This window comes from Pocillopora damicornis, chromosome 12, assembly GCF_964200805.1.
Source record: "Pocillopora damicornis chromosome 12, jaPocDami1.2, whole genome shotgun sequence".
NCBI lineage: Eukaryota > Metazoa > Cnidaria > Anthozoa > Scleractinia > Pocilloporidae > Pocillopora > Pocillopora damicornis.
Window position 1 is genome coordinate 8,103,038 of NC_142681.1, and position 14,176 is coordinate 8,117,213.

General features: G+C 37.0%; 2 protein-coding genes across 3 annotated transcripts; both read right to left on the bottom strand.

Annotated features, from left to right (window-relative positions):
* Positions 1-1,534: 1,534 nt before the first annotated feature.
* On the bottom strand, positions 1,535-5,353 carry LOC113686807 (uncharacterized). Its single transcript, XM_089189797.1, has 2 exons — positions 5,236-5,353; positions 1,535-3,114 (listed from the first exon to the last, which is right to left on the bottom strand). Exon 2 carries the CDS (start codon positions 3,105-3,107, stop codon positions 1,776-1,778), a length of 1,332 nt encoding a protein of 443 aa, XP_089045923.1. The 5' UTR covers positions 3,108-3,114; positions 5,236-5,353; the 3' UTR covers positions 1,535-1,775.
* Positions 5,354-5,613: 260 nt separating this feature from the next.
* LOC113686818 (signal peptide peptidase) lies at positions 5,614-13,938 on the bottom strand. 2 transcript variants are annotated; one of them, XM_027204495.2, is made up of 11 exons: positions 13,645-13,938; positions 12,395-12,493; positions 11,703-11,785; positions 10,875-10,963; positions 10,477-10,562; positions 9,839-9,964; positions 9,418-9,475; positions 8,830-8,913; positions 8,675-8,711; positions 7,895-8,089; positions 5,614-6,678 (listed from the first exon to the last, which is right to left on the bottom strand). In XM_027204495.2, exons 1-11 carry the CDS (start codon positions 13,837-13,839, stop codon positions 6,579-6,581), a joined length of 1,152 nt encoding a protein of 383 aa, XP_027060296.2. In that variant the 5' UTR covers positions 13,840-13,938; the 3' UTR covers positions 5,614-6,578. The 2 variants fall into 2 exon arrangements, with proteins under 2 accessions (XP_027060296.2, XP_027060297.2); XM_027204496.2 differs by having other exon boundaries at positions 7,895-8,086; positions 13,645-13,925.
* Positions 13,939-14,176: the final 238 nt, after the last annotated feature.

Sequence of the window (14,176 nt, forward strand, 5' to 3'; positions counted from 1 at the left end):
CTTCAGGCTTTTGCTGTAGCTAACAGGGAATATCTGTTTACCTTGTAGAAAAATCCTCTACTTAGATCTAAATCTCTTAGATCTCATCATTGCACAAGATTTGTTAATTAATCTGAAGATTTATCTATTTTATGGCCTTTATCCCTGGTTTCATCAGCTTACTTACCACAATCGCGATACACACTCGCAACAACTGTCCCTTTGTTGCCTGATTTAGAAGCCCATATGCTAAGCCGTGATCTTGTAAATTTGAGCCATTTCCGGACATGGAGAGAGTTCAGCTTGGGAGTCAAGCTGTATTTATCGGCTATAGATTGTAAAGCCCAACACCAACCCGAAATTAGTAAGTATGGTTAATCTCACTAACTGATTTCCCTGTTGATAAATTCTTGATGGATTTAACGTCTCCTTTACACTCCTTGATGATGCGGTTTGATGTTCCTCGGAGAGGAGAGGCTTCATAACCAGCGTCGTAATTTGTCAATTGTTGAACCTTTTTCGGGAACTTTTTTTTGTGTATTATTTTTTATTTTGTGTATTTTTGGTTGATTTTAGTTTCACTGCTACCTTGAAAAATATTATCAAGTTTTCTTCTACTTGAATGCCCCTTTGTTCTCACAGAAGCTTAGTCAGAATGACTCCAAATTATGAAGAGAGTGGATGTTTTGTAAATTTAAACAATAAGCCTGTAAAGAAACTTTTAACCCTTCAACTCCCATAAGTGGCCAAGACAGAATTTCTCCTTACGTTATCGATACGACATCAAGCAGACAAGTGATAAGATTGACTCTATCACAGTTGATCCAATATCATATTCTCCGGACTAACATCATAAGAATTGTATGGCAGAAAGCAAGGAGAATTAATAAGATCTTGGGAGTGACTGACAGGGTTAATAGAAAAACGTGATCTCGGTAATTCAAGAGATTTATCGGTGTTCCAGGCAAGCTTTTACAGATTTATCAGTCTATAGCTATCAAAATACTATTTTGCGGACTCAGATTTTCTTTTAGTGGGTTTTTCCAACCTCTATACAAGCTATATAACTAACTATTGGTTACTAAAGATTAACCCTTTAACTCCCATGAGTGACCAAGAGAGAATTTCTCCTTACAATGTCAATGCAATATCAAGCAGACAAGTGATGAGAATAAAGAAAAACATCAATTGAGGGATCATAAGTTGATCCAATACCAAATTCTCCAAACTAACATCACAAGAACTGTATGGCAGACAGTAAGGAGAATTACTAATGAGATCTTGGGAGTTAAGTGAATTCCTCCGCATAGCCTATGCATGCTGAGATACACAAACCCATGTATCTTTTACGACACTACCCTGGTCCCTAAACTGACCACTATGATACTAAAATCATGCTTTGTTTAATAGTAATACTTCATTACAATTGGTTGAGAACTCACAATGCTTGGCAAACAAACTATAGCATTTAGGAAATCGTACAAACCCTTGTATCTTTTACGACACAACCCTGGTTCCAAAGCCCTAAATTAACCGCCAGGATGCTACAATCATACTTTGTTTAATAATAATACTTTATTACAATTAGTTGAGAACCTACAATTAGACTTGGCATACAAACGAGCATAAAGGACTGGAAATGATTGTCGGTAAACTAGGTACTACTCATGGAATGATCATCTCCTCATCTCCCTGGTAATCTGATAGTGACAATGGCAAGCCAAAAAAGAAAGAAAAAAACAAGCAAACAAACAAACCAAAAAACTAGTGGGATACAAACGATGGTCGAGGAACTTTCAGGATTTAGCGCACAATTTCTTGAACTCTTCATTTTTGGCTACCGTCTCAGAAATACGTAATTGTATACATTCATTTTCGTTTTTCATGTCATACAATTCTTTTTTTACTTCGACAAGCAGTTTTGTTTCCTGAACGATCTTTTCCTGTATACTACGAAGACCTTCGTGTAAACTGTGATCGTAAGTTTTGTTTATTTCTTCCATTTCCCGTTCATGTTGGATGCGTTTTGAATCGATGCTCTTCCGTTCCGAACTTTGCCTCTCTCTCATGGCCTTCAAGCGAATATCGTATGCTTCTACTTCTGCCTTTAACATGTCCGCTTCTTTTTTCGTCTCTCCTTGTTCACCTGCGCAATTTTTACCCTCCTTGTTTAAGTTTTCGGAGTCTTTCCTCTCTTTCTCAAGCATATTCCTTTTGTTCTCGAGTTCGCGTATCTTGATGGCTATGACAGGAAAAGGGGCGCGCATGGTCGGTTCAAAATTCTCTAGCCAATTTTTTCTTTTTTCTTCCTCCTCAACCCGTTTTATCTCGTTTATTTGCTCTTTTAAGAAGTGTGCAAGATTTTTCATTATAGTCCTTTCTTGTTCGTACCCCGGAAAATCTCCAAACACGGGTGTCTGAAGGTCTTCGCACAAAAGTTCAAGTGCCTTGACTTTGGAATAACTCTTTGAAAGGTGTTTTATGTGGTTAATTTTAGCAATTATTTCTTTTTGCGCCTGGCTGGCTTCTTCTACCTGTGGACTTCCTTCCTCCTTTTGCTGTTTCTCCACTCTTTCATCCAGTCCGAATAATGCAGAGTTCACAAACCATTTATTCTGTCTCTGTCTCGATGGCGTTAATTTTTTATTGTTCACCCGAGTCGTCGCTGGTTGAAACTGAAATGTGGCCCTACTTGGAATCCTTTCTCCACATATTTGACCATTTCCCTGAAACTGAAATGTCCCAACCCATGGCGTAAAAAGAGGAGGGCCTGGAAACTGCGCATGGACGCTGCCAATCTGATTTGGTGTCGGATTTAAGTGCAGATTAGTTCTCGGATGTTGCACTGCATTCGGATTTGTTCCTGCCGTGCGTTGATTTTGGAACCAAGGGATTCCCATCTGCCTGGGGAGAAATGGATTCGTTGGTGATGGTTGTGGGAAACGTTGATTAGTTCCCCAATATTGTGGGGTTTGGTTATGAGTTCCCGGATGATATGCGTTGTTCTGATTTGCCCCTGCGGGTTGCGTTCTGATTGTCAAGTTGAGGTTTCCCATTCTCTGATTACAACTTGTTGGGATATGACGAACATCTGTCTCATGTCGCTGATATGTGAGTCTTGAGTTCATGAATAAGCTAGAAACAAAGTAAGTTTGTGTAATTAATGCTCAACATCGAGATTGTTCGGAAGAACTACATGATGTAAAATGAGGTAAAAAACTGCAAGTAACATGCATGCTGGATTACAAAGTTCATGAAACAGTAATAGCTTCAGGCCCAAAAAAGGTTTTAAAGGCAGCAAAGTTAACTTTATAAGTAACAGGGAAGGGAGGGGGTGGCTGATTTGGAAAAGTTGTCAAGCAAGCAGATTTGTGCATGAGAAGTTTAAAAGGAAGTTAGAAAAAGAAGAAAGATTCCTACCGGTACCAAGAGATTGTAACCCTCTGATAATACCAGACCGTCTATCATAGGTTAGCAAACGCCAGTTAAAGAAAATATTAGTTTTTCAAACATTTTTTATTTATGAAATTAGAAGATCCTCGCAGCTAAGAACACTACTGAAACTAATAGTTGTAAGTAGGACCTGAAAAAAATTTCAGGCCCGTACGGGATTTGAACCCATGACCTCTGCGATACCGGTGCAGCGCTCTACCAATTGAGCTAACAAGCCAACTGGGAGCTGGTCAATGAATTGAATCTTCATTCACTCGGATGTTTATTTGTACCCAATTCATTGACCAGCTCCCAGTTGGCTTGTTAGCTCAATTGGTAGAGCGCTGCACCGGTATCGCAGAGGTCATGGGTTCAAATCCCGTACGGGCCTGAAATTTTTTTTCAGGTCCTACTTACAACTACTGGTTTCAGTAGTGTTCTTAGCTGCGAGGATCTTCTAATTTCATCTTTCCACCGCAGTGCAAATATGTGAATTTTCATATATCTAAATCCTCATTCACTCGGATGTTTATTTGTACCCAATTCATTGACCAGCTCCCAGTTGGCTTGTTAGCTCAATTGGTAGAGCGCTGCACCGGTATCGCAGAGGTCATGGGTTCAAATCCCGTACGGGCCTGAAATTTTTTTCAGGTCCTACTTACAACTACTAGTTTCAGTAGTGTTCTTAGCTGCGAGGATCTTCTAATTTCATCTTTCCACCGCAGTGCAAATATGTGAATTTTCATATATCTAAATCTTCATTCACTCGGATGTTTATTTGTACCCAATTCATTGACCAGCTCCCAGTTGGCTTGTTAGCTCAATTGGTAGAGCGCTGCACCGGTATCGCAGAGGTCATGGGTTCAAATCCCGTACGGGCCTGAAATTTTTTTCAGGTCCTACTTACAACTACTAGTTTCAGTAGTGTTCTTAGCTGCGAGGATCTTCTAATTTCATCTTTCCACCGCAGTGCAAATATGTGAATTTTCATATATCTAAATCTTCATTTTTTATTTATATCCCCCGATTTGTCTGACTTCCTTCCGGAGCAAAGTGCTCCAACGTTAAGGACCGGATGTACTTCAGGTCAGGTTCATCCAGCAAGTTAGGTCAAGAAAGACCACAGTCTGATCGCATGAATAAAGGATCTTTAATTCACAGTCATAGCTCATGGCAGAAACATTGACACAGCTAAAGCCTGAGTCGAACAGTTATCTATTTGCTTTTCAGCTGCACTTAAATTCGTGATCAAATAAAGTTTCTGTATCATGTATGTAATTGTTAACCCGCTTTACGATGAGTGCATCCCTAAGCTTTAGCCCATGACATCTACTTTACTGAGTAGGAGCAACGAGCGTGAAATTATCTTCGTTTGGTAAGAACAACCAAAGTGTACTTTCAGCACATTGAAGCTGGCTCAGATTTCATAAGTCACACTTAAGTTACCTGCTCTTTTAAGTTCTCCCGGTGACTAGCTGCGCAGGTGCGGTTTCAACACCTCTAAGCTTTTTGCACAACAGGTGAAAAGAGGCCGCGCTGTACTGATCAATTGCTAAGGCGTGTTTGTCCTGGGTGGCAAGTTTCAATTTTCCAGAGCCACATTTTCTTTGCTTATAAACCAACAAGAAAACAAAAGATCTTCATGAAGTTGCCAGGCAAACGATCTAAGCCTCAGGATCTACTCCATGTTCACATGTATTATATACCTTTTCGACAGCTGAGGACTTGAATGACCGTAGATAAACGTAACGTACCCAAAACAAACTTTTCAAATCCAACCCGATAGTTTCAGGAAACCAGCTATTAACAAGGATCCCAACTTACCTCAAAGATTGTGATCAATCAGTAACCAATGCCACTTCTTTAGAAGGGGTTTCACTTTGTTTTCAGTTGTGGTCATACACACTTGCTTTCCGAGTGTCGTCATAGTAAGAGATTTAAATTTTAACGACACGCGCCAAGTTTGCGCGCGTGTTATTGGTGATTCCTAAAGTTTCTCTGCGCACCTGGACGCGCGCATAGTAACACGTAAACATTAACGCAAATGCTCGCACGTGCGCAATTAGTTACGAAAGATGGTGGCCTGCTACCGCTAACAGGTTGAAATGCGATAGAATTGCCACTTCTAGAGACTCAGTGATCGATTAGTTTGCTCGCTTTTACATTCTTTCGGACTCGAAAAAATAAAAACATACATCAACATATTGGTACTATTATTTATTGGTGTGGTAGCAGTTTCTGTCCGAGGAGGGTAGTTCCATTTAAATGGCTGCGATAACTTATGTTCGTTAAGCAAAAGTTGTACTTCAATATGATTATAAATTATCTTCTTAGTTATTCTTCTTCGAATTACGACAATATTTTTTGACGTTTTCCTGATACAGTTTACTAGTTTGTAAAGGTCGTTATCTTCTAAGCATAATCATGTAATTGATTGGATTTCAAGTGAGTAATTACACCATTTGAGAAATATGCAGATAGTCAAATGCTGGTGCTTTATGATACCCAGCGAGTCAGTTTAATCCCCACATGAAGCAAACCAGTATATTGATACTGAATTTTACCCCCATTTTAAGATTTACTTCCCTTAACTTTTAGCATACCATAAACAACAGCAACATCTTGCATACCATAAACAACATCTTGAGCTAAGAGTAAAACCCAACAAGAACTAAGCCTCCATGGAAATCTTTGGAAAAATATAAGGAAAAGCGTACGTTCATTTTCTAGCGAGTAAAATCACATATCAGCTTTTCCGAAACAGGATCTTTCTAGCCAGTTTTCTCACTGTAAGGTTTTTTCTCTCCTAGAAATTGGACTGGGGTACTCCATCAACAAAACAAAACATCATTTCCACGCAAGCAAAGAGCAAAAGAACCCAGGCTCCGCACAACGAAGATTGTGTCCTTCCACTTTAAATAACACTCTCTTAATAGGCGACTCCAGCTTAAGGTGGATGTCACACAAAAGTGTTCCGAAAAATAGATACACATGTCCGTGGAGAGCATTCAACATAATACTCTAAAGGCGTGAACTTAATCTTGAAGTGTTTCATATGCTTTTAACAGATTTCATGTCTTTGTCTAATCTAGTGCTGAGAGCCTAACATGGAAGGTAAAATTAAATTAAAAATAACGGCGCAATAATTTATTAGAGGTATTGTCCGATTACAGAAGCTTCTTTGTTTCGCCGTTGACTTCTTCGCTGCTTTCTCCTTGACTAGCTTTGTCTTCCTCCTTGTTATCTTTCTCAGGGTTGTCCTCGTACCTGTAATGATGTAGACACGTATGAGTCGTGTTACACACAAAGAGCGTGTTTTGATCGAATATTTCAAAAAAACAATAATAAAAATAATAATAATGACAATAATAATAATAATAATAATTGAACATTGTGACTTTGAGATCGAAAAAGAACAAGCTGGATTTAGAGAATAGTTTCTGTTTTTTGTTTGTTTGTTTGTTTTTTTTTTGAGAATATTTTTGGATTTTTAATATGTAAGATGGATTTTTATATCTTCTAATAAGATTTTCCATGATATTTCCCTTGAGCTAGGTTGAACTTGGAAATAGTTAAGGATAGGATTAGGAAGTAACAGATTGTAGTCAATAGAATGTAATCATTAGAATGTAATCATTAGAATAAAATAACTATGTGAAATGAGACCTATGACAGATTTTAATTTAATTAAGTTTATACTATATTGTAGGAAAAGAATTTTAGTGAATTAAAGTTTACTTTCTATCATAAAAAAAATAAAAAATAATAATAATAATAATGATAGTAATGACTGAAGAACATAAGAAAATATTCTAGGGAGCCGATAGGAACTCAAAGACACCCTCAAACGTGCTTGGTTTTAGTATTGCACCTGATTGGCCAAAAGGATTGCATGAGTTCTCTAGATGAGTCATGGAGCAAAGTAATACAAAATAAATATATCCCCACGTTACTTTCGACGCCGAATTGAAAACGTGTCTGTCCTTTGGACCATGTAACTAGTATTCTGTGTGATTTACCATATGGTTGATGAAGTTTTAAACTTAACCCTCTCAATTTTTGAAGGTTTTTCATGCGTTGGAGACCTGTTCAAGACTCTACGTTCCACTTTGAAAATAGATCAGTAATTATTTCAGCACAATGTCACAACAGCAAAAATATCAGTGAGCCTAGAACAATATTGAAAAAATACTTTGAGGACTTGTAGCAAGGTTTCAAAAAACATTCACCACATCTTCACATCAGAATATTGAAAAAAGCATTTCAAATAAAAGAATCTGGCTTGCAGTCTCATTTGGAATGAGGCAGGCCAATTGGTTTTAAACAAAGCAAAGCCAAAGAGTTGAAAAGACAAGAAGCAGAAGCAAGTAACCATTTGGTAACAGTGCCACAAAAGAAGGGTGTACACCACTGACTGCACATTAACATTTAATATACAGCTCTGTATGAAGACAATTTAAATGACTGTCTCAATCAAACTTACTTGAACAAATCAGAAATTTCTCCTCTTAAGAGAGCCAGTGTTATTGGGGTCCCCAGACAAGCTGGTACCAGATACAGTAAGGCAGGTTGGGCAGCCTTGAAGGTATGCATCACCAAAACAGTCAGTACCAAGCCCAGGAAATATGCAACAAAGCCAGAGTAGAAATACACACGGCTGGTCTTGTCTTTCTTGCTGCTGTCAACAGAAAATTTCATAAATATGTGCCTTTCAGATTTTTTCAATACAAATGCAATCACAAATATTCACATGCCAATTTCCACAACAAATAGATGCACATGTAGTAAGGAATAATCCAGAGAAAACAACACAGCATAATCTTAAGTTGCCTTGCAACAACATGAATTTTTCACACAGGGATGGTTTCATCTTCAGGCTGAGTATTAGTCAAATTCTCATACATGTACCTCAATTCCATTATCATTGCACCTTTTCTTTACATATTAGGTTTCAACTAATTATAAGAGAGGCAAACAATGGACAAGAAAATCCAAAATTCCATATGTAGCAGTTTTGTGTCAAATAAAGTCAGAGTACATTTTATAACAAAGAGGTTTGTTGATAGGATAATTAAAAAAATATATGCTGCTTTGAGAAGCTGGGATAATTTTTGTTGATCTAAAGTAGGGTATAAACAATATTAAACTTTACAACATCCAGCATTCTAAGCCAGCATGTGCCATCACTCTTATATGGACAATTACTTGTCAAATCTTACAAGTCAAGTAGGAAAAGCTGCAAATTTTAATCAAGACCACTCACCTATGATCAAACCTCAACAGAAGTGCAATAAAAATCCCTGAAAAATAACAAGAAGAGAGACAAATCTTCATCAATTTACATGTATTATGACAAACATACTGGTAAAAAAGAAACTTTGTACAGTATTAACAGTCATAGACTGCAATTCAACTCACCTGGTATAACAATGTCTCCAAGTCCCAGCATAGCAAAGTTGGATGCTGATAGTCCTTTTTCAAGAAGATCCATTGGAAATATCACTGTAGTTGGGTCAAGGAAAAAATGAATTTAATAAAGAGACAAACCATATCATATGTGCAGCTTGCTATTACAACAATGACGGATGCATCATGACACATTTGTTCAGCATGTTTAAATTTCATTCAGGACCTTAACAGGGACAGATTGCTAGACTGATAATATTTTAAAAAGCATAGACATACAATTTTATCTCTCTGGAAACCACTACCATAGGCATTTATTTTTAGGGTTAAGTTGCAGACAATTACTTTGAAAAAATCCAATGGTTGGGCATCAAGTTCCTAAGAACTTTTACTGAACATTTTGCCAATAAAACAGTGCTTCTATGGTTGAGTAATGTAGTTAGATATTAATGTTACCCTCTTTTAGTTGAATACAATTCACAAGTGTAAAAGGACACTATATAACAGAGTTATTTGCTCTACAAGTATCCTTGCAAGAAAAGGAGTGAAAGCTCTCTCTCGCTCTCTCTCTCTCTCTCTCTCTCTGCTTTGATAGCTTACATTTGATTGGTGCCTCAAAGGATTTGGCTACAGTCACCATAACATCTGTTCCAAAAACCTAAAATATATATAAGATTTGAACAAAAGTCAGAATTTTACTTCCTGCATACTACCTCTTGGAAAGGGGTGGTAAGGAAGGGGAGTTGGGGTGGGTGGGTACAATGGGGAAGTTAAGAGTACCAAGTGAAGGAGATTAAACAGAGAGGGTTGGAGGGGAGAGGAAGTTAAAAATAATGACCAAAAAAAGACAGAAGGGAAGCTTGACAAAAATTTAGAATTTGGATTACATCTGCAGAAAACAGAACTGTGAAGGGTATAGTGAAACTTTTCTTAGAGGAATATGTGTAAAAAGTGAATCGCTTTCCGTAACTCTTAATAATGTTTTTTCATCTAGAATTTCTTCAGAAACTGAGGTACATACCCAGAATATGTCATATACAAAGAGACCTCCCAGGAGAATGCAGCCAGTTGTTACTGTGTTCAAATGAAGCAGCTCAACTCCATTGAGAGAGAAAGCCAGACCAAATATGTTATTGGCAATCCAGTGCTGCAAGGGAATAGAAAATTGCCTTACTGTTAAATTACACACAAAGCCTGTTTAATTGCCAAATAAGTTTCTCTTGTTACACTGTTGGACTATTAAAATAGAAATTTTTAAGAACATTTTTCAATTTAGCAACTACAATAGTTGTTTTAAGGTAGTAGAGAAACTACATATTAATTAACAGATAGTCGATAGGGAAGAAATTCTAACTTTTAAAACTGTAATTTGTGTCAATGTATAAATCATGACCCTCACCAGCCATCATTGGTTTATTTGACTTACAAGTAACCCTTTCAACCCTGACAGTGACCATTCTGTAACTTCTCATTACAGTAATACAGCCAAATCAGCTTATGGAGATTATGGAGAATATGAATTTTGATGTTGGGGTGTGAAGGGTTAAGTTAATACCACATCTTGAATGATTTCCTTCCCAAGCAAACTTTACATCTGAGACTGTCCTCAACCTGATGAGATGCGTTATGATGAAATGTGAAAGTATACAGTCAACTAACCTTCTTCAATAAATACCACAATCCCAGTACAGCCGAGATGCCCAGACAAAGCAAGTCTATTCTGTCAAACTCATAGTGCACCAGTTCTATGAGGTAAAGAAAACAATCTGCATAAAATGCACCTTTGAGGATATACAAAAGAGCACATGATGCAAACGCAAAGCAGGCCAGCCTTAAATACTAATGGGAAAACTTGGTTTGTAACTTTAATAGCACAGACTGAGAAAACAAGGTTAGTACAATATCTGTTATATCCATGAGTTCAAATAGAGGGGAGAGATTTCAATTCAAAGAAACTTTAGAATTTAGAAGGCTGTAAAGTAAAATACAGCTCACAATTTTCATCAATCATGGCACACATACTAACTGAGTGATACACAAATAATTAATGCAATTACCTGATTTTTTTTCACCCTTTCCCTCTATAAGATCAAGGGTATAGTTCTTGTTTGGAAATGATGCTGGCAACACAAGCTCAACATTTGGTCTGCAAAGGAAGAAGGAACAGTGGGGTTTCAATCATAACAGAAAGATCCAAAATGTAGGAGACCAAAAGCTGCATCGATCAACTCTCCATTTAGTAATGGTAATACAACCAACATATACAATTGGTTGGAGCAAAAAGTTGGGCTCATAATTTCAAGTTGGCCATGTGCACAGCATAAGGCTGACTGGAAGTTGCCCACACAATTACCCTTGACTTGTACATGAGATTACAATACAGTCATTAATGTCATTGCTAATAACAAAGAAATCACCCAATGGAATGTTAATTTTGGTGAAACAACAGTATGTTTGTAATTACACCTCTAGCATCTGTTTAAAGCTGGATTTGTTGTAATGTAAAGTTAATTACTTTTCCTCAATTCCTTAACTTTTTTAATGACTGTAATTTGATTTCTTGTGCTAAATAGTCACCAAAAAAAAAGTCTTCTGACCAATAAATTATAATCTCTTCACTCCTCAAGCTGAACCCTAAAAACCTATTCACTCAGATCTGATCTGTCACGATACATTTGCACATAACTGTGCAATTTATCTACTCCAAATTTACTGTGGCACTTTGCACTCAGGCAGGGCAAATCTTCAACAGCCAGAAGGGCATACATGTATAATCACATGGGCCCAAGGGTATTTAAGGGTTAACTTTAAGGGCTAACTTTAAGGGCATTTTCATTACACTTAAACTAATGTTGATCATGTTCACCTACTGATGCAGACATTACCTGAGCAGATGAGTAACTGCCAATACACCAAGACCAAAGAAGTACAAAGTTAGAAGCAAGTTAATGTATTCCTTGCTGAATATCTAAAATAAAAACAAAACCAACAATGTCTGAAACACTCCTAAAAAAACCATTCATACATATACATTTATGACGATGCAAATCTGGTAAATGTGTGGGTGGTGATCATAGTCAGAGAAGTGCTGGTAAAAAATTTTTGGCCAATTTTTTTAAGTTGCATGCCAGTTGGTAGTTTTTGTTTAAAAATTGAGTGATTGATTTCTTGCATGATGCATGGAAATTTTGAGGCTCATTTTATCGCTGCTTTGAATTAATTGAAAAAGCATCATCTGAAAAAGGTAAATCAAATAGAGTGGCAAGCCATGTAAAAAAAGACTGATTTACGTGTACATTCCCATTTCAAGGTTTTCATATAACCTTTAAAAAGGTTCTTTGGGCCAACCGAAACAAATACATTTGTTTTTAGGTAAACCTACAAACTTAAGAAAGATGGTTTCAAAAATAAATACTGGGCATTATCCACTTAAAAGTTCACAGGTTTTACAAGGGGAAATTTAGTATTATCAACTGAGTTGATAACATAAATTGGCTCCTGTTAAGAGTTTCAAAGCTAGTGTTTCCAGCGCAAGCCCTTCATCAAAGAAAATCAGTTTGCTTATTAAGTGTCTCACCTTGAAAAAGATATACAGGCCCAGTAGGGTACAGCTGGCAATAATTGGAAACATGGCAGCATCTTTTGATGTCATACTTTCTGGCTTTTCTCCAGATTTCTTTTGAGACAGATGTGAAAGAAATTAAAAAAAGTATGGTGATAGGGCTAAACAAGAAAGTTTTGATGTTTAGTCAATGTGATCAGTATGCAGTAGGAGAAGAAAAACTGAGGCCTAAAATAGGACACCTTTCTGATGATGTAGCTCACTATTTGTCACCCTTCTTGATCTATTTACATACAAAAAGATACCATTTACAACAATGGGTATTTTACAAAATGTGCATCAACAAAAGGGCATCTCATATTTCTATTTTTAAATGAAAATGGTATTCGACAACTAACAAATTTTGCCCTTTGCCAGTGTTTTACATCATCCTCCCTTCACAAATAGTCCAAATTGGCCATGACAACTCAGCTGGATAGAAACAGGTTTCAGAGGGGATTGAAAGGGCTTTAACTTCCTTGAACAAGATTTCAAAGGGTTTCAAACCATTTTAAGATCAGGTTTCAAAAGAGTGAAAAGAGTGGTCCACGAGCTGCTCTATACCATTAAATAGTTGATGGACCATAAAGGATAGAAGAACATGCATTTCAAAATTGTATTTGTTCAACTACTTGTCTTAAAGGCAAAGAGGAATTGTCTCATAGTAAGGCATGCTTATCTATTGGTACACTTTGAATAAAGAACAACCAAATGCATCTAACGAACAACATCTTATGCCATGAAACTCCTCAAAAAGGCCAAAGAAATACATAACAATAAGCCAAATAGAAAACTATTACCAAATTTATGCGAATAGATGAAACCAGAAAAAGTAACCAGTAACTCATCGTGAAAACAAGCAATTGACTACATGGTTTTATTTTCACTAATCATAGTACTAATTACTTTGGCAATTGCAGAATACTGTACGAGTAAAATTGTTTTCTCTAAATACACTGAACGATTGGTCAATCAATGATCTATGATTTCCGTGTTCCTTTCACCCACGCTAGAGGAATAGAGGAAGGTAAAAAAGTTGTTAACTTAAGCTTAAGTACGTACACGTAGACAAAACCAGTTCCTCTTTCACCAAGAAGATTACTGGAATTCTAACCAATATCTTGGTCTCTAAGATCGTACCCTCTTAGTTTTAAGTGAATACCAGAAAGGTAAAAAGATATAAAAACAAAAAGCGGAAAATCAAAAGGTTGTGATCAATGACCAACCTTCTGTTCGATCAGATACTTGACGGAGCGAAAAGAACCAAAAAAGATCGGTAAAAGGGCCATCAAAACTAAACTTGAATACGCCATTAACATTCCCTCTGGAGTTGCCGCGGCTCTTCCAGTAGCATTCTTCGCTGTTTCATTCACGGTCGCCGAAAGATTCGCCACAGTTTCATTCACCACTGATTCCGCCATCTTATCTTTCTAATAGTCTTTTGTTAGAGGAAGCGGTCGGCAATCCCACAGTTCCTTGTCAGCGTAGCCCCCTCTTGTTTTCCTTTCCAATGGCCTAAGTACACGTTTACTGTCTTTCAAAACGATCAAAATTTCACCTGCTCCGTAATTTGACAAATTTAGTGCTTTCATATCGTATTTGAAAATATATAGCTCTGATTCCTGTCTGTCAAGCTAGCGCAAATATTCTTTCAAAAAAATAAATAAATAAATGAAAGGCACCTCATCAAAATAACCGGTTTTTTGACTTTGTTAAATAAAGGCCTTTTTCTTGATACTTTACTGCTTAGAATTTTAT